The sequence below is a fragment of the Aythya fuligula genome, chromosome 9 (genome assembly GCF_009819795.1).
Source record: "Aythya fuligula isolate bAytFul2 chromosome 9, bAytFul2.pri, whole genome shotgun sequence".
NCBI lineage: Eukaryota > Metazoa > Chordata > Aves > Anseriformes > Anatidae > Aythya > Aythya fuligula.
This window is the reverse complement of record NC_045567.1, coordinates 14,512,519-14,534,878: the sequence shown is the minus strand read 5'-3', so window position 1 is coordinate 14,534,878 and position 22,360 is coordinate 14,512,519. Positions and strand designations below refer to the sequence as shown.

The following is a 22,360-nucleotide window of genomic DNA, read 5'->3' as shown; positions in this document are numbered from 1 at the left end:
TTCTAGCACTTTGGCTTTTATTGTAATAAATTCTAATTTTCTGATTTTTATCTGCTGCCTTCCCCCCCTGCTTCTGGTGGCACAGGAATTATGATTATGCCAGCTCTAAACCCAGACTGGCTGATCTTAGAGCAGGCTTTCTGCCTGATTCACTAGCACGGCACTGAAGCATTTAGGACACGACCATTGCAGACCATCCTCAATGCCAAGGGCAAAGCACCACAGCAGCAGGCTCGGTGCTGCACCCAGGTCCACCACCGCCCCGCAGTGACCACTGGTGCTCCTCCTGCCCACGCTTCCAATTCCTCCCATCCATAACCGAGGGTGATGATAATGCTTTTGTGAGCCTTCGCCACAGGAAAACTCACAAAGAAACGTTCCTGGAGGTGTCAGGAAGGGACCCCCATTGTAAAGGACCAGCACACCCCTCTGCTGACACATCTCTGCCTGCCGGCTCAGCTCCTCTGCACCACGAGCTGTGACCCCCTCGTATTTTACCTCCCCCTGCGAGGCTGTAAAGGGAACGCCTGGCCCCGCTGCTGCAGAGCAGCCTTCAGCCTCCCCCCCCCCCCCCACACTCATCCCCTCGCTGCCTGTTTCAGCAGATTTACAGCTCGCAGGATGTCGGTGGCACTGCTGGAAATGACAAGGTTGCCACCTTGCTCCACCAGGACTTCAATGTTTAGCACCACGGTCCCTCTGCAAGCAGAACAAAGATGCGAGAGCTCGGCAGCCCCAAAGCGGGGAGGATGACAGAGGTGCCAAGCAAGGCTTTGTTTTGCTTAATCTTGTTTCTTTTCCAGGTTATTTAACCCTTAAAAGATTAATTTGGTGAAAAACCCAAATTTTTAAAACTTCCACTGTATTTTTGGGGGGAGGGGGATTGCAAAGTATCCCAGAACTTGATTTGTCTCCCAAGCACAATTACAGAATTGTTTGGAGCAGCATAGGACACCTCAGATTACAAATTCAGGTATTTTTTCAAAAACAGTGATCAGAACTCATTTTGCCTCTAAATCCAACATTGTTTTTGGTTTTGAGGGGCACCCTGGTCACCCCTGCACATCTGAGCCACAGTTTTCCCAGTTTTGTTTCTAGTGGTCTATAATTTATAACAAACCCAGTTTTTGCTTTTTCCACAAGGAATAGTCCTGATAAGGTATTGAACGGGGATTGGAAGTGACCCAATTCATCCTTTTTATAATGAAGTTGGACAGTCCCAGGGTGGGAAGATCCATGGAGTGATATGCAACAGAGGAGGACGCTAGCCAGATACGGGGTCTGGAAAGGGAGAGAGCCTGCCACAAGGGGAACTGCCCACACCAGCTTTGCTGCATAAACCGAGCAGAAATACAAGACTCGCCAACCAAACGAGGAAAAAAAACAACCCTGGGTTTCTTTTACCCAAGCTACAAAACTTCCCCTTGTGGCTGACCAGGTACCATGGACCTCCAGTGGACCAGGAGACACAAACCTGCTGCTACAGCATCTCTGGCAGCAGCCCAGTCCTGTACCCTGCGCTCTTGTGGTGGCTGCACACGGACAGCAGCCTCAAAAGAACAGGGGGAAAAATAGGATGAAAAGAGGCTCGTGGCTTAAGATAAGGAGCAGTTTAAGTAAAGGAAAAAAAAAAAAAAAAAAAAAAAAAAAGCAAAGGCCACATAGAAGCAAAAGGAGAAAACAATTGGTCTTTGCTTCCTATTAGCAAGTGATGCTCAGCCACATCTTGGGAAGCGGGGCCTTGACACACGCCTAGTGGCTGCTCGGGAAGGGCAAGGCTTTCATAATGAGGCCCCCGTACAGCTCCTTATGCTGTAAGAGGCGTAGGCAGCCCCCAGTCACACCCACGTGGATTTAAGAAAACAAGGATAAAATCAGCACCTACTGACATCAGTCCGGGGAGGTGCACACACCCCGTGCTCACAGGAAGGGCTCCACTAACAATTTCTGTTACACTGCATCCTTTGGAAGGGTAACTCATTCTCTTCCTTTAGTACCATCGCTATTAATGTCTGCAAATGCTTTTAGAAGACAGACCGATTACCAAAAAGCACTATTTTTATATTGGCACTTTTTTCTACACTTTCAGTTCTTCTTGTGGCACCGTTGGCAGAGGGCTGGGGCGCCTTTTGGGCCCTTTTGCACAAACCTGGCACCAGCTGCCGGGGCGATGCCGAGCCTTGGGGCTTCCCAGCACGCAAAAATGAGCTCGGGGGGCTGCTCCGGAGGGGATTTGCTCCATAATTTCCAAACAAGGCTCACCGGGAGGCTCACCCCTCCCTCCTGCGGGCACTTTTTGGGAGCAGCATCCCCGCTTGCCGGCGGAGTGCCGCTGCCCCCCAGCGGCCGCTCGCTGCTCGGCACAGCCGCGCCGCCGCCGCCCGACTCCGAGGCAAAAAAACCCTTGCAGAAACCCCTCCCCGAGGCCAAATTTGCAAGACCCCTTTGCATCAGCACGTGATGGGGGTGAAGGTGGAGAGCAGCGGGGCAGAAAAGGAGTTTGGGGTCCCTGTGGATGCCGGGGAGCGTGGGCGGGCAAGGTGCCCTTGCTGCAAAAGGGTCCTGGTATCCTGGGTGTGGGGACAGAGCCAGGCTCGTTCCCGGGGTGCCCAAGGACAGGATGAAAGGCAGCGGGCACAAACTGAGGCACAGGAGGTTCCCTCTGAGCATCGGGAAGCACCGGTCGGTTGTGCAGGCTGCCCAGAGAGGTTGTGGAGTCTCCATCCCCAGAGATACCCAAAGGCTGCCTGTGAGACCTGCTCCAGGAGGCTCTGCCTGAGCGGGGGCTTGGACCAGGTGACCCCCAGAGGTCCCTGCCACCCTCAGCCACTCGGTGATTGTGACAGTCCCCAGAGCTGGGCAGCTTTTGCCTTGCTCCTTCTTGCCTGGGCTCACCCCACCCCAGCACCTGGTGCAGCATCCTGAACAGGAGTCATCCTCTGGCTTCTCGGGATGGAGATCCTCCCTCCCAGCCCCTGCTGGAGCTGCAGTCTCACTGCTCAGGTCACACTGGCAGCGAGGGCAGAGCATCACAGGAGGTTTTGCCATGGGCCAGGACTTACTGTAGGGTCAGCCAAAGGAACACGGGGCTGCTGGCAGCCAAGAAATGCTCCTCTCAATGCCTGGGCTCAAGAAGAGTGAGAAAAATGAGGGGTTTCCTCCAGCCCCCCAGGCTAGTAGAGCAGAGTGCAGCAGCTCACCACCCTGCTTCCCAACAGCAACCATTGCAGCCCTGTTGGCTGCGTGCAGCAAATCAGCACCTTCACCACACCCCAAATAAACTTTCCTGACCCAAACCCTGAAACCTGGAAGTTTTCGGTTGAACAGAAACTTCAAGCAAACCATTTCAACTCGAGTTTAGAAAATACGCCTGCCCTTGAAATCAGTGACAGGAGAGAGAGATGATCTGCGCCTTCCGAGGAGAGGGCTCAGGGACTTCCCCAGGAAAGACAGGCCATTTCTCAGGCCATATTTTGTCCTGTGTCCCCACAGTGAGGATGCAGGGAGGACCGGGGACCTGCTGCCCCTGCGACAGCCAGCAGCTCACTGCCACCTGCTGCTGGCCAGCATGCACGCAGCGCAGCTGCACCCCTCAAGAGCTGCCCCAGGGCTGCGAGACGAGCCCCCAGATGCCATTTCCTAGGGGAGAGGAGTTTTTCTCTGTAAGTCTAATGCCTGGCTGTTCTTTTATTCAGTACGCTTTATTCAATGTATTTTCAACAAGTCAGAGATAAAGCATTTCTTTCTGTTGGAGTTTCAGACCAAGAGTTTGCACTTTATCCCTCTGCCCTGTTCGGCACTGCATGACAGCCCAGCCCTGTTGTGCAGCACTAGTTCAAGCTGCCCATGCATCCCCTGCGCTCCTCACTGTTTCTGCTCCTTCACCACCCATTTTTACCGTAGTCATCCTACCCGAACAGCGAAGCTTAGCTTCAGAGCCCCGCTGTCAGGATACACACCCAAGGGAGACGCGGCGAGCGCCCCTGGGCACATCACCCAGCAGCAGAGGACACCAGGCAGCGCTGCCCCATCAGTGCTGGGTATCACAACCCACAGGGCAGTGTAGACGCACAGATTGCAAAGGAAAACATTAGCTAACTAGCTTGGCCTTTGCTGCATTGCTTGTTCATTTGTCTGCGAGCTGTGCAAGTCCCCGCTCGCTGTTATTCAGCACTATTTGTTTATGTTGCCTCCAGCAGTCCTTGCTCTGCCAGTCATGCAAGCCCGACGTTTGTAATTTGTCCTGTAAAATAGGAAATTAACGTAGGAAAAAGGCTGCGTACAGCTTTCCACCACAGCATTAATATCCAGCGCTATATTCCATTTTAATGGAATAAAAATCAGTTTGTGCTGCACCAGCTAGTAGCTCGCTCGGGAAAAGGAAATTTCCACAGGCTTGGTCCCACATCCCGACTGCAGCAACAACTGAGATCAGATCATGGCGGCAAAGCTTCTGTATTTCTTCTCTGGAAACAGGTTTACCCGATATTTATTCCTGAGGAGATCTTCAAAATTTGCAGAAAATGAACAGAACAGAGACACAGAAGCAGAAATTCCTGCCTGAACACCCATTTCTCTCCACAGTCTCTGCTGGACATCGCTTTAGCTCGCACGGAACAAGTACTGCAGAGCCACAGCTGAAACGAACTCACGCTGGAAAAAGCTGGGACTTCGCTGCCAGCTGCTCTCCGACTAGCACATACATTACAAAGGGATGACGGAGCAGCCCCTCGCATCTCTGGCCTATTTACATAAATCTTTGAGTTTACCTTGCCCAGTAAAATCACCCCCAGAGCCCATTATTTCTAACGCATCACCGCTTTCTCTCCCGGGTGCTATTTGCCATCCCAGCATAGCCTGTTTGCACAATTAGGCGTTTCCTACCCTGGGACATGGCCTTTGCAGTGCCATTGATCACAGCAATTAACAAGTAGGGGCAGGATGCTGCAAGGCCTCAGTGGGCTGGTGCTGTGCCTGCCTCCTGGCAATTTTTCCAGCGGATTTTGTTTTCAGCATTAACTTTATTGGGAATAAAATGGGCGGAGAGCACAGCGCTGCACCTCGTTAGCTTTTACGCCAGAGGAAGTAGTTAGGGGCTCTATGGGACAGTTGCATTTTATAGGGTTCTTCTGGCTTTCCTGGTGCTCACTAATGCCTGTTACAGTGGTGTGACCAGACGGCAGCGCAGCCCCTTGTGCTCCAGCAGGGCCCTGGCTCAGGCTCCGACCCAGCACAGAGCTGGCATGGAGCGATCCCGGGTCTTGCCTCCCTGGCTGCCCCTCGTGGTCCCACAGGCACCTCCTGGCAGCCCACAAAAAGCCAAAATGACTCCTCGTGAATAACTAATTATCATTACTCTGGAACGTTGTTAATGAATGAAGAGGCTGGCTGGAAACCTGCTGGGCACGGGGGCACGGCTCTGGGAGCGGGGCACAGAGGTGCATTTCTGCAGGTGCTTCCCAAGCTCCTTGGTGAGAGCTGCTGGGCTGAAACCTCTTGTTAACTACACTTGGGACCCAAATGTCTGCTAACGCTGCAGGAAAAATGTTCATTTTCACTAAAGATGTCACACGCATCACAAACCAGGCTCAAAAGTGCTTTCATTTTCCGGTCCCCGTGGAAAAGGCCTTCCTGTGCTGGGTCCAAAGAGAGGAGCGGAGAGAAGTGAAGCAGGCTGGGCTTGGTGGACGCTGGGTTAAGGGACTTCTAAGCAGGGCTGTTTGGAGCTCCCAGGGCCATGTGCCCATTTTCAGGCTGTCCCCCCAAGGGAGGGGGCTCTCAGCCGCCCACCAGCTGCTATCACTATCCTGGTTGTGCCGCTGAGGGTTAATCTGTCCCTGCCACCGTGTCACCAACGTGCTGCATAGTGTGTGGCCCTTTTATCCCTGCCAGAGCTGCTGCTGCTCCAGGGATTTGGCTGCTGACGGAGGGAGGAAGGTTTGGGAAGGCCGAGGAGCAGTTCCTGTCCCTACAGCTTAAAACCCGACTTGTCTGAGCACCAAAACGTGCTCTCATGAGCTCAACTTCACCTTCCTGGCATTTGGCTCTGCAGGTGAGGGCAGCAGCCCCCTCCCCAGCCCTGCTGGCTGCGGGGGCAGAGGACAATCCCCTGCAGCTCCCCAGCTCAGCAGCCATGGGGAGGCATCCAGAGGATGCTGTGACTCCTCATTATACCAGGTGAAGGAAAGGCCCTGGGCATAATTAACTTAATGAAGCTGGCAGCTCTGCACACTAACAGGACCTGATGCATGGTGTTTAAAGCGCAGCTGCACAAACACAGCCAGCAGCACTCGCAGACCTCTCAGAAAGCCCAAACACCCAGCACCTGCCTGAAAAGAGCCTGGATACCCACTCTTGGTTAAACGTAAGCTCCTGGAGAGCATCTGGGCACCGAGCAGCCCTGGTGCTTCCCTGCTTCCACAGCAAGCAGCTCCCCCTGCCAGCAGCTGCCGGGTGGCCGCAGCGGTGACATTCACAGCAATGCCCACAGGAGGCCGGTGCGGTGCCAGCAGGCACAGCAGAGAGCAACTGGAAGGTGGGCTTATTTTTCCTGGCCTTTAGAGAGCACCGGTAATGTGCAGGTGATGGAAAATTAAGGAGGTAGGAAGAGCGGTGCGTGCTTTGGAAAGCAGAGAGAAGTCTCGCATCCTTTGGATGCGTGCTCCATTTGTGGCAGCACACCCACAGTTAAGGCTGGGGAGCTCTGAGCACAAGCAGCCCTATAACATACCGCACTGAACATTTCAAAGCCCTGGCTGCTCCCACCCCAATCACAGCCAGGAGGAGCGCAGCAGCAGCAGCAGGGGCCTGGGGCGAGCCGCGGACAGGCGGTCGATGAGGCGGCCTCGTGGCACGATGCCCTGCTCCCCTACGGAAACGTACCAGGACACACTTGGGTTCAGTCCTGCTCTTCCAAGCAGGCTCGATGGGCTCCTGCTCCCCAACCCTTGGGAATTCACAGTGGATACCCCCCATCAGCATCTCTGCTCCCCAAATTTCATTTGCTTTATTTCGCTCCGACCATTACGCAGCTATTTGCACGGTGCCACGAGAAGCAGAAACAGCACAGAGCCCTGCACAAGTGCTTCATTGAGATAAGCATGCAAAGTGCCTTAGCAGGTATCACAAATTACATAAAAATGCTCTTCCCAGTTCCTCATTTTGCTTCACTCTATGAATATTACAGCACAGACAAAACCATCATCGTGAGGCGTTACAACGTGGAACAACTTTTTCCCTAACAGCCTTAAAAGAGAGACCAAACCAAGGTTTTTATTTTTATTTTACTGGGCAAGTTATGATCTTGTGGGGAAAAATAAAAGCCCAAATCCAAATGTCTCTTTCTAGCGGCTTTCCCCTCTGCTTCCTTCACCAGGGCAGCAGTTTCCAGAGAACTTTTTGACTCCTTGGGAGCAAAGCCTGAAGGCAGCCCCCATGCCCTGCAGAGTGCTGGCCTCAAATTACCCAGTGGATTATCTCCTTATGATTAAAGGATTCTGGCTCACGGTCAGAGATGTTACAGTCCTTCCCCCGAGGGGTCCCTGTTTACTCAGCTCCATCAGCATTTGATGTCAGGGTAAATGCTTGGAGGGATGAGCCCCGGGTCTGGGTTTGCCTCGGTGTGTTCCTGGGAAAAGCTGCCAGGAGGTGCTGGGCTTGGGGCCAGGGTGGGCACAAGGAAGAGAAGCAGGAAGACTTTGGTTTTGCCTCCTGCTGCCTCTGGTTCCTGAATTATGTGAGCAGATATAACAAATAGTTGATTTTGGTAAAGTTCTCAGGGGCCTGCAGCCAAAAGCAAGGGCAGAACCATAGATCTGTACATCTGTCGCCTCCTTTCTTAACGCAGCACCTGTTCCATATAAATACTGCTACAGCTCTAGGCACGTACAACAAAACAGTGTCTAAGTCATTCTAAATTAATTCTGAATTCTTAACTCTAAACCAAAATCACACAACATGCCGTATGTACCCAGCTTCCTGGAAGGACTTTTAAGTCCCCCTCACAAAGCCTGGCAGGGACAGGGCAGCGTTGCTTTGGTGGCAGCCCCCGTCACCCTGGCACTCGTCACAGCCCAGAGAATTTCTTTGCTCGGCACAAGGATGGGAGGAAGGGGGGGACTTGTGCTCCAGAGAGCCTGTCTAGCTGGCTGCCTGTCCTCCAGCCCTAATGGGATGGGATTCATAGCACTGCCTGCCCTGAGCTTAAAAATAACTCAATTGAAACTGGTTAGGAAGATTTATGCCTTTCAGCAAGCACCTTGCTTCCAGCCTGCACAGCAGCCATCTCCTGACACAGCACAGAAATATCTCTGTAATAGGAACAGGAGGTCAGCACCACGTTCACAAGGGCCATCCCAAACCCAACCAGGCGTCCTTGCTCCACTGTGTGCCTTGAACTCCAGAAACTGCCTGCTCCGAGACCTCTCCCTGCTGCTCTTCTGCTTTCTGTGGCATCTCTCCGTGCTGCACCAGCTTGTGGTGCCAGGACTGAGTGGAGTCCCACCGCTCAGGAGATGCCCCAGGACTGTGGAAGCTCAGCAGCTCTCCCATACCTTGGGCTGTGCCACCTCCTGCCAAGGCTGTGGCACTGCACAAGAGCTGCCCGGTGGGTGAAACGAAGGCTGAGAGTGGCAGCGTTTGCTGCGCTCCCCTGCATGACCCCTGGTGCTTTGCTCTCCTGCACAGCTGGCAGAACACAGACCCCTCAGCAGGGCCTGGCTGCCAAAACCCTTTGTGGGCTGCCTGATATCAAGGGCAGGATATTTATCCTATCTATCAGGAATGGATAAATGAAGACCAATCTCCACAGCCCAGTGCTGTGTGTAGGTCAGGGTCTTGCTGAGGTAACTACATGGCAAGGGCAAGTGCAGAGGCAGGTATGTGGCCTTGGTTTGCTTAGTCCTGGGGTCAAATGAAGTTACTTACGAAAGCTCCTGCGTGGCCTTTTGCATTCGTCCCCTCTGTATCTGCCCTCCCAGTGGGCAGACACAGCTCCTTTTAAGATTCAGGCTGTGTGCTGGTGAGCACTCAGTGCCAGAGGACTTGCATTTCCAATGTGAAATGAAAATGCCTGAGTCACCATTTTATCAGGTGCCGAATAAGAACAAGTTTATTTTTTCATGTGTATAATTATATGTTTGGAAGGGGCTGGAGCAGCTCACAGAAAGAGCAGGGGAGATGCTCGAGGGAGCTGTGCTGATGGAGAGGCCGGGGCGTGGGAAGAGCGCTGCTGGGGCCAGCAGGAACGGATGCTCCCCTCCAAATCTGCTCTGCCCGATTCTTTCCAATGTTTTTCCTCATATAGCAATAAACGTGGGTGCTTTGGGATGGATCAGAAGGACTGGGCAGGAAGAAAACAAAGGTTTTGTTTGGCTCAGAGGACTCTTTGGCAGTGGTAACACATTTCTCTAATTAAATCGGTCCCAACCTAGGCCAGGAATGAGCAAGGAGCAGCAAGAAGCAGCTGTCCCACTTGAAGCACATTAACATCCCCAGTTCCTAACCACCCAGGACTGGCACGTCTAACACCTCATCCACAGCAATTGTTTCTTCTCAGCAAGGAGAGAGAGCGTGGAGGAGAAGGAAAGAAGGAAGGGCACTGCTGGTGTAACTCCTGCCATGTGGCTGTATCTGGGGGTTTGCCTTCAGCACCTCAGTGCCTGCCACACAGCACGGCCCCTCCATCAGGCAGCTGTCGATATGGGAAAATTAAGTTTACGCTTAATGAAAGGCCACAGCCAATAAGCAATCAGGCAGCGTGTTCTCCACCCCGTGATTAATGAGCCAGGGGATGTTTGTCTCCCGCAGCGCTGCCGACCGCGGCTCTCCCACCTCTGCACCTCGCGCTCTGAGTCACATCCCACAAAAGGGGAGGCACCGAGCCTTCAGCTGGGACTTCGTTGTGTCTCTGGATGGAGAACGTGTCAGGAGCAGTGATCACAACGTGAATGTCACCAGGAGGGGTGCGTATCCCGCTGCTGGGGGCCATACGACCGGCTCCTCTGCACCTTTCCTGCCCCTTCCCTCCCCAAAGCAGCAGCACCTGTGCGGCCCCATGTTGACTCAGCTAAAATAACTGATTTGGCTGAAAACTAACCTTAAGAAAAATGATTAAAAATAAAGAAAAAAGGTTGGTTTCCTGCTCTAGCTTGTCACCCAAGAGTAGCATTAGCAGAGGGAGGAAACAAGAGTACACACCCATACATCACAGGTGTTGGGAGCACAGTACCGTGCTCCCATGAGAACAGCCTCCAGGCCCGTCCAAAGACTGAACACATCCTACAAATCCCTAACCTGAACCAGGTTTCTCAGCCTCTCTGAAGAGAATGCTCAGGAGATTCATCTTTCTTTTTTAATTGATCACATTTCAGACAAAACAAAACAGAAATGCCACCTTGACACCGGTAAATGTTCCCTGCATGCACAGATCTCCTCAGGAGGGAGCAAGAGATTTGACTGATGAGTGTCGTAATCCTTTATGCGTGCCTGAAGAGTGCTTAACTATTACTCCTGCCATTTAAGAATCCATAGACTCCAATGGGATCTGGGTCTCTGAACTGCAAGATCACCCCCTTAGATGAAAGCACCTGTCTTATGTCGCATGGAATGGACTTGAGAAGGAAGCAGAAGGGAATAATCAGCTCCAGGCTTTCAACAAATGCCTGAAAGTTGAGAGGTAAGAGATGAAAGGAGATCAATAAATGTGTTACCACGTTAAACTTCCACGGGTAATATCTAGACATCACAGAAGCTGGCACCTTAAGGAGGAGACAGAGAAAACAGCAGAAAAAGAGAGAAATCTCCCAAACTGCTCTCAGATGGCCACTTCCAGTGGCAATCATGCTAATTGCACACACGGATTAGGCAAACAATTAGGAATGCATTTTTCAAAATCAAGCCTCATTTGTCTCACTTTCGCAAGAGTTTCCAATCAACAGTTCTTAATTTCGAATACAGAACAGTTTAGTCATCAAAAAGCAAGAGGACGAAGAATACCGGGAACACGCCAGGAAAACAATCTCTTCCCCATCTTCCCCACGCTTCTGTAACCAATTCCTTCGGAACATCTCACAGAACGTTTTCTATTGACACGAGCCGTAAAATGACTTGGGTTTAATGAGCTCCTCTCATCTTAAAAAATCAGAGAGAAAAATGTAAATGCACAAAAGAATGTCTCGAGTAACTTTGAAGGGGCTGTTACCCACGTACAAACACAACTATCTACCATCTGACACCCTGACTGCTACTGATATCCTTTATGGAAATTTAAAGTATTGTTTAAAAGCGTAATTTCCCCTTTTATCATTAAAATCATGTTGTAATTCACCTAGCTGGAGCAAGGAAAACACAGCCAGCTTCCCTTCTCTGAATAAGCACGGTTCTGGCAAATGACTTAAGCACGGGCTTACAATGAACCAGCTGATGGAGGTCACAGCCCGCTTCACCCATGCACTCGCACACTGCTGCAGGTGATGCAGAGAGGATTAGCAAGCCCCAACCCAAGCCCTGTTTTCTATGAAATCTACCTCCTGAAACACTTCTGTTAATATGTAGTGCCAGGAATGACTCTGCCTTCACGCAGAAAATATAACTGAGGACTTCAAAACGAGTGCTGTTGTGGATGCAGCGTTAGACACCTTCCCTCAGCAAGACTTTTTTGGAGAGGACAAGGCACCCACACAGCCATCGCTGCATGACCCCAGCCACGGGCTGGCCACCTTCTCACCCTGCTCACTCTTAACCCCTGGAAAGCAACAGGCTGCATCCGTTCCTCTGAGCAGGCGGCCAATGTGCTCTCCCTGGTAAGCTGCATTCCTACCGAGCCTTAAATACTTGTCTGCGAGAAATTTATAATGCATGGGCCTTTAATGGGAGCTTAGTGAATGGTTGGGGTCTCAAATGAGTTTCCAAGCATGAATGAGGAATCGCATCCGTACTCTAAAATTCTCACACTGCGTTTTCTGCTAAATACTTAAAATCCAAAGACATTTCCCCAGTTCCAGTGTCCAAACTCGGAGTACCATCAAACCGCTTTGAAATCTGGAGTTCTGCAGAGGCCCGTACAGGTTGTGAGCTGCTGCCACGGCCGCCTTGCAGAGGGTGTTACTGTCTGTGCTGCACAGACGGGACAGACAGAAGGAGGTGTGCTGCCACCGGGGGTGGTTACACGCGGACACCCACAGCCTAAACGTCAGGCTGAGCACATCTCCCTGCCTTCCCCGGAGATCTCACCGATACCATCAGGGGAGTTAAACTGCAGCTCGTCTCACCATGCAGGAGATGTGGGCCATAGGAGCTCGGTTGTGCCCAGATGCTCTGGTTGCTCACCCTGGCTGTGGGGGAAGCCCAGCTCCACACTGCTCAAGCTACGGTTTGTGCACCCTGTTGTGCTCCTTCCATTGCAATGAACACTTACTAGAACTGGAAAAGGTTCAAAGAAAGGCAGCAAGGACTCCTCAGACTGCAAGACAGACAGCTCAGAAGGGATGTGTCTCAGGTCCGTGAAATCTCAAGTGCCACAAGAAGAGAGAGGACAGGACCAGTTCTGCACCAGCTCGCTCAGTGCCTGGTCTCAGGGAGGCGTCGAACCAAGCCAGGAGGAGCCACGTGCAAAACGAGGGAAGGGAGGGCCATCTGTGTGCATCAGGTAGCAGAGCTGGGGAAACCCTTTCCACAGGACATTAGGATGTTAAAAATGCATGTGAACTCAAGGGGAGCCTGGTCAAGCACACAGAAGAGAAATCCACTGACAAGCTCTAAATACACTGAACCATGACTGGCTCAGAAAACTTCCTAAGCTGAAAATAGCAGCGAGAACATTTGGGGGACATGCCCTACTCTGTTTTCTCACTTTTTTTTTTTTTTTTTCTGTTTAATGTGGATGAAGAAAGAACACTACTGGGGAAGATGGACACTTTATTCTTGCCCATTTTAATTGCTCTCATGTTTTTCTGTTAATTGATGCTGGCTCCATATAGTTTTTTTGCTGGCTTTTTTCAAAGAGACTCCTCCTTTTTTTTGCCAAATAATGCTTCCCAGCCTGTATCAAACCCAGTGACGATCCAGTACTATAACACAACAGTGCTGTGGATAAAGCAAAGCCGAAACAGGGAGTAGGACATGCTTGCTCTTAGTCTCAAGGCTTAAAGAGAGATTACAGAAGTGCTACAACAGAAGACTGTCCCTTGGCAGCGAGTAGTGCAATGTGCTTATTTGGTAGCAAGCCCATCCTTCCAGTGCCTAAACCCAGCAATGTTTTACCAGCCAAGTGAACGTTTCCATAAATAATAGAGGCACACTACCTTGCTCTCCTTCCCAGTTCTGTGCTGGTTTCCCCTTCCACAGCCTGGGAGCAGCAAAGCAGCGAAGGCTGGTGGCTGAAATTGGCACCAAGTTTAAATTGGCACCAGAGATGGAGCTCAGCTGAGTGAGTAGGGGGGCAGGAGAGAAACAGAGGTGGCACCTCCAGGTGCAAGGGGGTTGTACGCAGCCTTGCCTCTTCTGGATGGGAGGCAGACAAGTGCCTGCCTTTCCAGCATGCTTTGGGGCTTGGCGTTTCTCTCTCTCTGTACTTCTATCATCAAACCCATGTTTCCTGGCCTTCTCCAGGAGGCTGGAGGATCCCTCCCTGGGGGCTTGTCAGCCAGTGTGCTAGACAGGGAAGTGTCAGCCCAAAGGACAATGGCTGTGCGTGCACAGAAGGGAGACTCTCAGCATCCAGGAATGCCCAACAGGAGCGAATTTAATTCACGGAAGCGTTTCAGCAGAAAAGGACATGCTCCCACTTAACCGTACTTTTTAGTCACACTTGACATGTCATCTGAAGGAATCCGATTGTTCTAACTCACCTTTCCTAACCTCAAACAAAGGGGGAAAAAAAAAAAAAAAAAAAAAAAAAAAAAAGAAGAAACCACCAACAAGCCAACCCTGAAAAATAAACAAGTCATGTCACCTCTTGGGTGAGGTGCTGTGAATGAGCTGCAGGGCAGTAACAGATCTCCCCGAAGATGCTGCAGGATGTGTGTCAGCCATTTACCAGGCTAGGTGGAGGCAGGGAAGGAGCACTTCCCTTGCTGAGCAGCCTGCCAGCAGCTGAGAGACACGAATCCTGTCCCCAGAACTGCCTCTCGAGGTTAAGGGTAAGAACAGAAAGGATTCATCACACAAACGCCAGCAATTCTGAAACAGAGGAAGAAGCACACCGAGTTTGTCTTATCCATAAAAGATAAACCCCAGTCATCTGAGAGGAACGCCGGAGCCCAGCAGCAGGAAGTCGAGCCATGCCTGAATATTTATACACGAATTTGTCTGATCAGCCAACCAAATATTTACAAAGATTACACCCTGCTTACACAGAACAAAAATGCCAGGGGAAATCAGCCCTTCAAAAGCAGCGTGTAAGAGGGCCTCCAGCCCTAGCACCACACGACTGCGATGCTGGGGAGCTGCCTTTAACCTCAGGAAGCAGGTAAGGAAGCACAGTGTGCTGGGACATAGGGGGTGCCTCCAAAACCCCAGGGTCTGCACGTGGATTTCACCGCTGCAATTCTGCAGAGAGCCAGGTGCACTTAACCACGCTCCAGCTGCTACTGGATATTGCTCCTAAAGGACGGTGGCCTGCACGCCCCTGGGAGAGACCAGAGAGTCCGGGCTGACCACACAGAAAGGAAAAGCTGCTGTCACCACCCGCAAAAAAACACCATGGCAGAAGGTAAGCAACGGCAAGTCACAGGAATTCAGACAAACACTAACAGCACGTTGGCTGTCTGGTCCCTTCGGGCTGCCATTGATTGTTCGGTTTGGTTTGGTTTTCATTTCACTTTTCAACAAAAGACACTGTCCATGTCTTCCCCACCCAGTGTGTATCCAAATCTTGCATTCAAAACACTTTTCCACGTTTTTGTATGCCCACACAGAGCCAATTTTCCTGCTCCTGGACACTTCCTCTGTATCCTGCCCAGCTGTCCCAGGCACACTTGCCTGGTCCCTGGCACACCGCAGAAGCCTGTTTGAGAAGGCAGTGTGGAAGACGGGCTAAAATCTGGGACCAAACTGATTGGATTTGCCATGATAACAGCATGGGGCAGGGGATTTTCTTGTTCTTTCTCCAGGAGCACGAGCAATCTCAGCAAGAGGGGACCAGGCGTGCCACCTGGGGATAGGGCCTTAGCTCAGACTACTGACCTGGAACAAACGGGATGCCCCAGCTGCTCCCATGCACAGCTGTGACTTAAAGAGACTTGCTGGGAAAGTACTGGGGCACATAAAAAGAACCGAGAGCAGTAACTGCCCAGCTCAGCTCTGATGGAGCTGAGCCACTTCTCCTCACCGTGCTTGCTGCTGCCCGCCGTCCTCTCGGTGTACGAGGATGGAGCAGCGCAATCGCAGTGCCATGCACGAGTGAGCTTTCAAGTGACCAAAGGGTTGTGAATGCACATTAAAGCAGGAAGGGGACTCTAATAAGGGGACAATTAATTATTGCATGGGTTGCAGAATGGAATTTTTCCCTCTTATCTGAAACAAACAAAGCTTTGAGGGAATAAATACAACTCCAGAGATAATCCCCAGCTTGGATCCTGGAAGCATTCAGTGCCGAAGCTGGGAAACAAAACAATGCTAATGACTCACGCTGGGCCCGTGGGTGGCTCATCACTAAATTAGCAGCAGCTTCCATGCTCCCAGCTGAGCCTGGCCTCGCTGTCACAGATCTCCAGGACCGCAATTGAGCACATGCAAATGGGCCCGGCAGCCAATCGCAGCCACAATACTCGAAAGGCACAACCGTGCCATTTAGAAAAATGCTTCGCCGTACAAAACATGATTACCTCCTTCCATGCCGTTTCAGGCTAAGGGAAGAAACGCTATTTTTATTATTAAATGTTACGCATCTTTTTTCCTCCGAGGGGCAGAATCTATTTAGAGGCCTTTTAGGCAAACATCTCTTCGTACAATTGAAAGCCCTGTGTACTACCATCTCATAAGCAATCTCATTTCGCTCTCAAAGCCTGCTGAACTGTTGATGATATCTCTACCACCTGGCTGTAAACATCTACGACAAGCAGCAGTTTGGCCAGTAAAAAAGGAATAGTTTCCTTCTGGTAAGCAACAGCAGGGGCTGGGTGAGGAGAAGTGAACTGATTTGGGAACAAAATAAGTAAATGAGCAGCAGGTCGTTCCCACAAACAAAGCCATGGGATTTGTTTCTTTAATGAACAGTGCTTTGCAACTAGTTGTGAATACCTCCAGAAAAAAAAAAAAAAAAAAAAAAAAAAAAAAAAGAAAAACAGAAAGCAAGCCTACCATCAGTGATATCAAATTAGTTGGATAAACAGGAAGAAATTTAGGGATGATGCCTGTTAGAAAAGGTTGAAAGCCACTCACCTAAAGCAATGACTCTGCTAAGCACAAGATTACCTTAAAAAGGGAGTAGGTGCATGCGTAGAGTTAAGAGTGCACTTAAACAGTTCGCTGAACTGAGACCCAGGTCTGGAAAAACTCCTTGGTCTTGGAGTGGACGTGACCTAACGATCTTCACACAGCTCTTACGTTGAAAGCTTTTGCTCTGAAAGTCAGCTGTTTTAAGCATCTGCTTATGAGCGTGGTATATTTTGTTACTTTCACATTGGAAAAACAGTAACACAAGACAGAATTTGTGTACACAGTTATTCAGGAAAACCAGTGGAAAAGTAGAAAAAATCTTTCACAAACTTTTTGGTTAGCATTTCCCACACAGACTTAGAGTTTGTAGTGTGTTACAATTGCCCATTGTGTTTAAACTCAAATTCTTCCTCTGCCTTAGTTTAGTTTGGGAGGTGAAAAAGAGTTAAACTTCCCTCCTTTGCAAAACCCTGCAAAACTCTCAATGACAAGTGCCACAAAGCAGCCTACCTTTGCTTCAGAGAATTGCCTCTCACCCTGATTCCAGCTTCCTAAGAAAACTCAGATGACGCTTACTTTGCCTGAAGCTGTTCGTTCACCAAAAGAAAGCATTTAACAAATACTCAGTGTCAGTGGTGCTCTGGTAGGACCCAGAGAAGTTTCAGACCCAGAAGAGTCGCTGAAGGCTCCAGACTCCCAGCTCTGGAGTCCAGCCACCTGGCCGCCAGCCACACACCTCACACCCAGGAAGCCTCCAGCCCCACCTTTGATTTGGAAGACTTCTGAAAAATTTTATCACAAAGTGAAATGTAAAGCCCTGCGTGAAACTGAAGACTTTCCTTCACATAGCTACACTTACCTGGCTATGAACACTTAGAAAAAGTTAGACGTATAATCTTTAAAATCATTGCAAACTGTATCTCTGAACTTCTGCATGCCAAGCAATTTCACCAAGTAAGAACTCTACCAAAGCCACTGTTTGTAGCTCAGACAGGCCAGAGGTACCCCAGCACCACAGCTTCCAGGAGAGATACTCAGCATATGTCTACATGGGAAGGTTACTTCAGAATAAAGGAAAGCGGGGATTTAAAATGCTATAGCTATTCTTGAATAATACCCTAGAGGAGTGCTCCTATTACAAAATAAAAAAGAATTTTCATAGTTTTGCTTAATTCATCTCCCGGATGAATTAAACTAAATCAGACAAAGGTATTATTCCAGCTAGCACATGAGTGTCAACAATAGGAATTACCCTGCAACAGCACACGCACTTCATTTCCACCGGTCAGTAAGCATTTAGCTTTGCAAAGACACACAACGGGATGGGGGAGCCTGAGCAGAATGCACACAGGGACACTGACACACTTTGAACAGCGGCAGGTAAGGGAGCTGTGGCAGGAATGGAAAGATGCCGATGATCCCCAGTGCAACAGCATCACTTCCCAGAACTGGTGTACATAAGTAAAGCCTACACACACACACAGAGATCACTTCACAAGCCCAACAAGGAACGCCAAGCAAAACAAGGCCCGTCAGTTTTGCTTGTAAGCCCAATGTTAATCCGGAACATGCAATTTTACATCCTACGTGTGTGAGTCCTTTTGCATCTGCAAGTGCAGGCACATTATGGCAGTGCCCCAGATAGTCTCAGGACAAATGCAGAGATGTGTACAGGGAGTAACAGACAGGCTAATAGCAGAGCCACAAGCTGACCTTGCCTACCTAGACAGAATGCTCGTTGCTACTGCCCCAAATATCAGGCTTAGTGTTGTGATGCATGGAGAAATATAAAGACGCTCTGTGCCAGATAGCATTTTAATCTGCCATAAAGCCAGCATCAATCAGCATATTTCCAGGAGCATCTCCAAATTTTACCAGTGTTAGAGTCCCAGTGAGGCCAAGTTCAGGGGTTACTTTCAATATGATCTTAATTTCTACTGGAAGCATCGATTTGCAGAATGGGAATTTAAACCGAGAGGTACTTTTTACCCAGAGGCTTGAAAATAGATTGGTCTCTGAACACAGCCAGGCCTCTAGTGCTGAAAACAAAGCTGAAAATATTGCTGCTAGGTGCTTTCATTCCAGTTGATGAGACAACATGAGAAATATCTGTGGTTTTAGCAATAATGCACCCAGAGGGGAGTCTGTAGAGGAGCCTAGGGCAGAACAGGCAAAAGACAGAACCCCTTGAACAGCTAAACACTAGGTCTTACAGACGAGGGCTGAAATACTCACCAGGAGAAGTTTTCATGCTCCTACTAGTGTAATTAGTACTTTTTTTTTTTTTTTTTTTTTTTACATCAAGTCCCTGCAAACCAGGTACTGGTCATCTGCAATGTTTTTTCGTAACTACAGTCACAGTTATATCTCTGACTCAGTGGTTATCGGATGTTTATCTCAAGCCTAGCATTGTAGCAATCTATTTCATTATGTTGACTTAGAAGCTAAAAGCAAAAGTGATTCTGGCAAACTGCACATCCCAAGCAAATGGGGAAATTTATTAGCAGAGAAAATAAATTAGCCAAGAAATAAAGATTTAACAAAATTAATTATGATATCATCCAGAAGGGAAATAACTCTGCACGTGCAATACAATCAGTCAGCTCACGAGTTGTGAAAGTGAGATAACAAGTGATGTGCATGGAAGATGAGACAGGACATCGCTGTGCCAAAATACTTGCAAAGAAATCCACAAGGGATTAGAAATAAATCTCTTGTTCCGTACTGCTATGAATTACTTGCACTGCTGTGGTACCTTAGGGACCCATTAAGCCACATTTTGCAAGGTGCTGCTCCAACAACCAGAGAAGTCTGCCCCTGCACAGGCTGAGACAGGTGGCAGCAGACCTCAGAAGTGAAGCATAAGAAAACAGCAGGCTAGAGACAGCTACGAGTGGAGGTGGGGTGTCTCAGCAGAGTGCTAACAAAAATCTTGCTAAGATTTTTGCTAGCATCACAACAGAGCTGCACAGCACTCTACAACCACCTTCAGTGTTTCGCTGTTTTTCTTTGAAGTATTATGCCTTAGCTGCTGTCACTCAGGAGTGGTCGAGGGCTCTGAGTCAGCACCACACACAAGTATGAATCTGACTTTAAGCACGCGTTTATATCCTTATGACTTGTTTTCATGAAAGAAAATGAAGGTAGGAGGAGGCTGAAGGTCTTGATCAATCTCTTGGGTAACCTGAGTACACAAAAGGCCGAATAGCCAGGTGGTTGTGCCAAACTATCAGTACAACTCCCCAGACAAGATGATCAAGGGCATGAAAGTAGCTCACAGCACTTCACGCCGTTGCTGTTGTAGTCTGTGATTCCGTGGTCCTTCCTCTCCTGTAATTTATCATTCTTATGGTGGTTTACATCTCTGACGGGCGTAGTCCCACTAGGCACAATGCCACACGTTCAAGGGCTGTTGCAGGCGCATGTACCTATTTCCTGAGGCATGCTGACTTTTCGAAGCAGTAGCAAGGAGCTCTCTCCTCCAGCAGGCCCAGCCAGTGACCTCCTCATAGGCAGCAGCTTTCTTTTTTTTTTTTTTTTTTTCCCAAATTTTCATATTTTTAAAAAATTGAAGTCCAACCCCAATGGAAAGGCAACAAATGCAGCCAGGAAGATGAAACATATTTGAGCAGCCTGATTCAAAGCAACACGCCACAGCTGGAGCAGTCTCTTGGTGGCCTTGTGGTGGTTCAGGCCCAGTACCTGGAGAACAGGGCCAGCTGGACATAATGACAGGAGAGCGTTCCTGTGGGGTTTTATAGGCCTCTTTGTAGCACAGCATCATGAAACACAGACTATGCAATGTCCAGGATCACTCTTTGCAGAAGAAATGAGGAAAGATTCGGACACTACATATCCATCGATCATGTCTTAGCACGGCATCCATCAGAAAAGCCAAACCAGCACAAGAGGGTAACTACCAGGGCACTACAACCAGCTCCTGGTGCACTGAAGTCAGAGGCTGCCACAGATGCTCCTTAGCAAGGCCTGAAGGAAGCCAGGCCGCCTCAGCAGCAGCTCCCCAAACACCGCCCGTCTCTTCCCTGAGTAACAGCGAGTGCTTACGCGGGAGGTGTGGAAAATTCTCTCTCACGAGGCTGAGATCTCTCACAAGGAAACAACATCAGCATTACAAAATGATACTATAAAGACATCCTTGTAAGCATCCGGTGCCCAAAGATTGCAATGGTCAGGGTTCAATAGGCAGATCCAGCAGAAAGCCAACTAGGCACTGAAACCCAGTCAAGCTCAAAGCAGCAGGCTGAGCTTTATAACTTCTACAAATCTTAAATAATAACAACAACACGGAGTTTCTTTCCATTACTGTTTACCCAGTGTTGTAGAAAGGGAAAGGCAGACTCTTGAAACATGCACAGCACAAAGGAAGCTGCAGAGACACCACTTATAGGACTTCAGTAAGATCACCCTAAAACTCAGGAGCGGTACCATACCAACCCAAGGCGCTCATACACTTCATCCCCTCTTCAAACGCCACTTTACTACAACTCGGGATCAAGCACCTCTTCCAGCCCTTCACCCCACTGAGCGCCCCATCCTCATACAGCCTCCAGCCATGCTCCTTCCCCAACAGGCTGGGAGCCTCCCACCCCCCATCGGAAGCAGCCAGGGGGTTCCCTTTGCTTCTCGGGGCATTCCCACTCTAGAAGACATTCAACACCCTCCAAGCAAACACTGGTACTGCAAACAAAGGGGATGGGGAGCTCTCTCAGCGTGCCCAGCCCCACACCTGAGTCTTGTGGGGCTGGGAGCACCCTGGGGAAGCTCAGCCCTAAGCTGACCAGGGGTTAACGCTTAGGGTGGGGGTCCCAGATGGGGTGGGGGACACACACATGAGGGACTGCTCATGAGGAGAGGGCTCTGTGGGGAGGAACGAGACCCGAGAGGGGGCTGCCGGTGGGATGGGGGACCCAGGTCAGGAGGGGAAGGTGGGGAAGGCACCGGGCCGAAGCTTTGGGGTCAGCACCACGGACAGAGCCCGGGCACCTGTGGGAGAAGGAGGAGGAGGAGGAGGAAAGGGAGGAGGAGGAAGGGGATGAGGAGGGCGAGGAAACGGGGCCAGCCCAGGCCGAGCGGCACCCGGGCTGGGAGCCGAGGGCGGCGGGGACAAGGACGCGCGCTCCCCACCTGGGCTGTTGCTGGATCTCAGGCGCCTTCCACAGAGACACTGCAGCATATGCGAGCCTTTCTCCAGGAGAAGCCCGAGAATCCTCATGGATTTCACTTTGTGGCGCCCTCCCGCTGCTCGGAAAAGGGACCGGCCCCGGAGCGGCCGGCACTCAGCGGCGGGGCGCCGGGAGCCCCCCTCGGCCCCAAACTTCCCGGCCCATCGCCGCGGCCGGGGACCGGGGGAGGATGAGGAGGGGGATGAAGAAGGGGGAGAAGGGGGGTTGGGGGCCCGCCGCCACTTCTCGGGACTTCTCCGCCGGGGAAGGGCAGGCTGCGCCGGGAAGGGGGTCGGGCTAGCTGGAAGGACGTCAAGCCCTAGAAACGCGAGCGGCCGGCTCCCAGCCCTGCCCCCTGCCGGCACGGCCCCCGCCGGGACCCCCCCCTTCCCCTCCTCTTCCTCCCTGCCGAAGTCCCTCGGGATCCCCCCCGGGAACGGGGGGCGCCCCCCGGCCCCGCCGGCAGCGGGGACGCGCCGGGAGCCCCCGGGCTGGGCTCGGGCAGCGCCGGGCAGGGGCTCCCCGCTCGGCGCCGGGCACGGGACCCGCACGGTGGCCCAGGACACACCTCTCGGCTTCGGGCACCACTAGGAGCCGTGCCTGCAGGCAGGGCCTGCCTCCTGTCGCTTACGGGTCCTTGTTTCCACTTCTGGAGCCTTTTTTCCCACTTATGCATCTTGCTTCCACCCGCAGATGCTACAGCGACAGCGCGGGGCTGAGGGCTCTCTGCCCAATCTCAGCCTTTGGTCTCTTTTTCCTGCTTTTAACCCATCACAGCCAGGTTTACTCCAAGCTCAGTG

At 50.8% G+C, this 22,360-nt stretch overlaps 1 protein-coding gene across 3 annotated transcripts in view; it reads right to left on the bottom strand.

Annotated features, from left to right (window-relative positions):
* FGF12 (fibroblast growth factor 12) overlaps nt 1-22,360 on the bottom strand; it is a 210,576-nt gene that overhangs the window by 108,084 nt on the left and 80,132 nt on the right. The window contains exon 1 of one of the 3 annotated variants that reach the window (XM_032193221.1): nt 21,523-21,682. The exons of the other annotated variants lie outside the window; for them this stretch is intronic. Within the exon in view, the coding sequence (XP_032049112.1) occupies nt 21,523-21,610 (88 nt within the window). The 5' untranslated portion in view covers nt 21,611-21,682. Of the gene's footprint in view, nt 1-21,522; nt 21,683-22,360 lie in introns of those variants that run through there. 3 annotated transcript variants of the gene reach the window in all.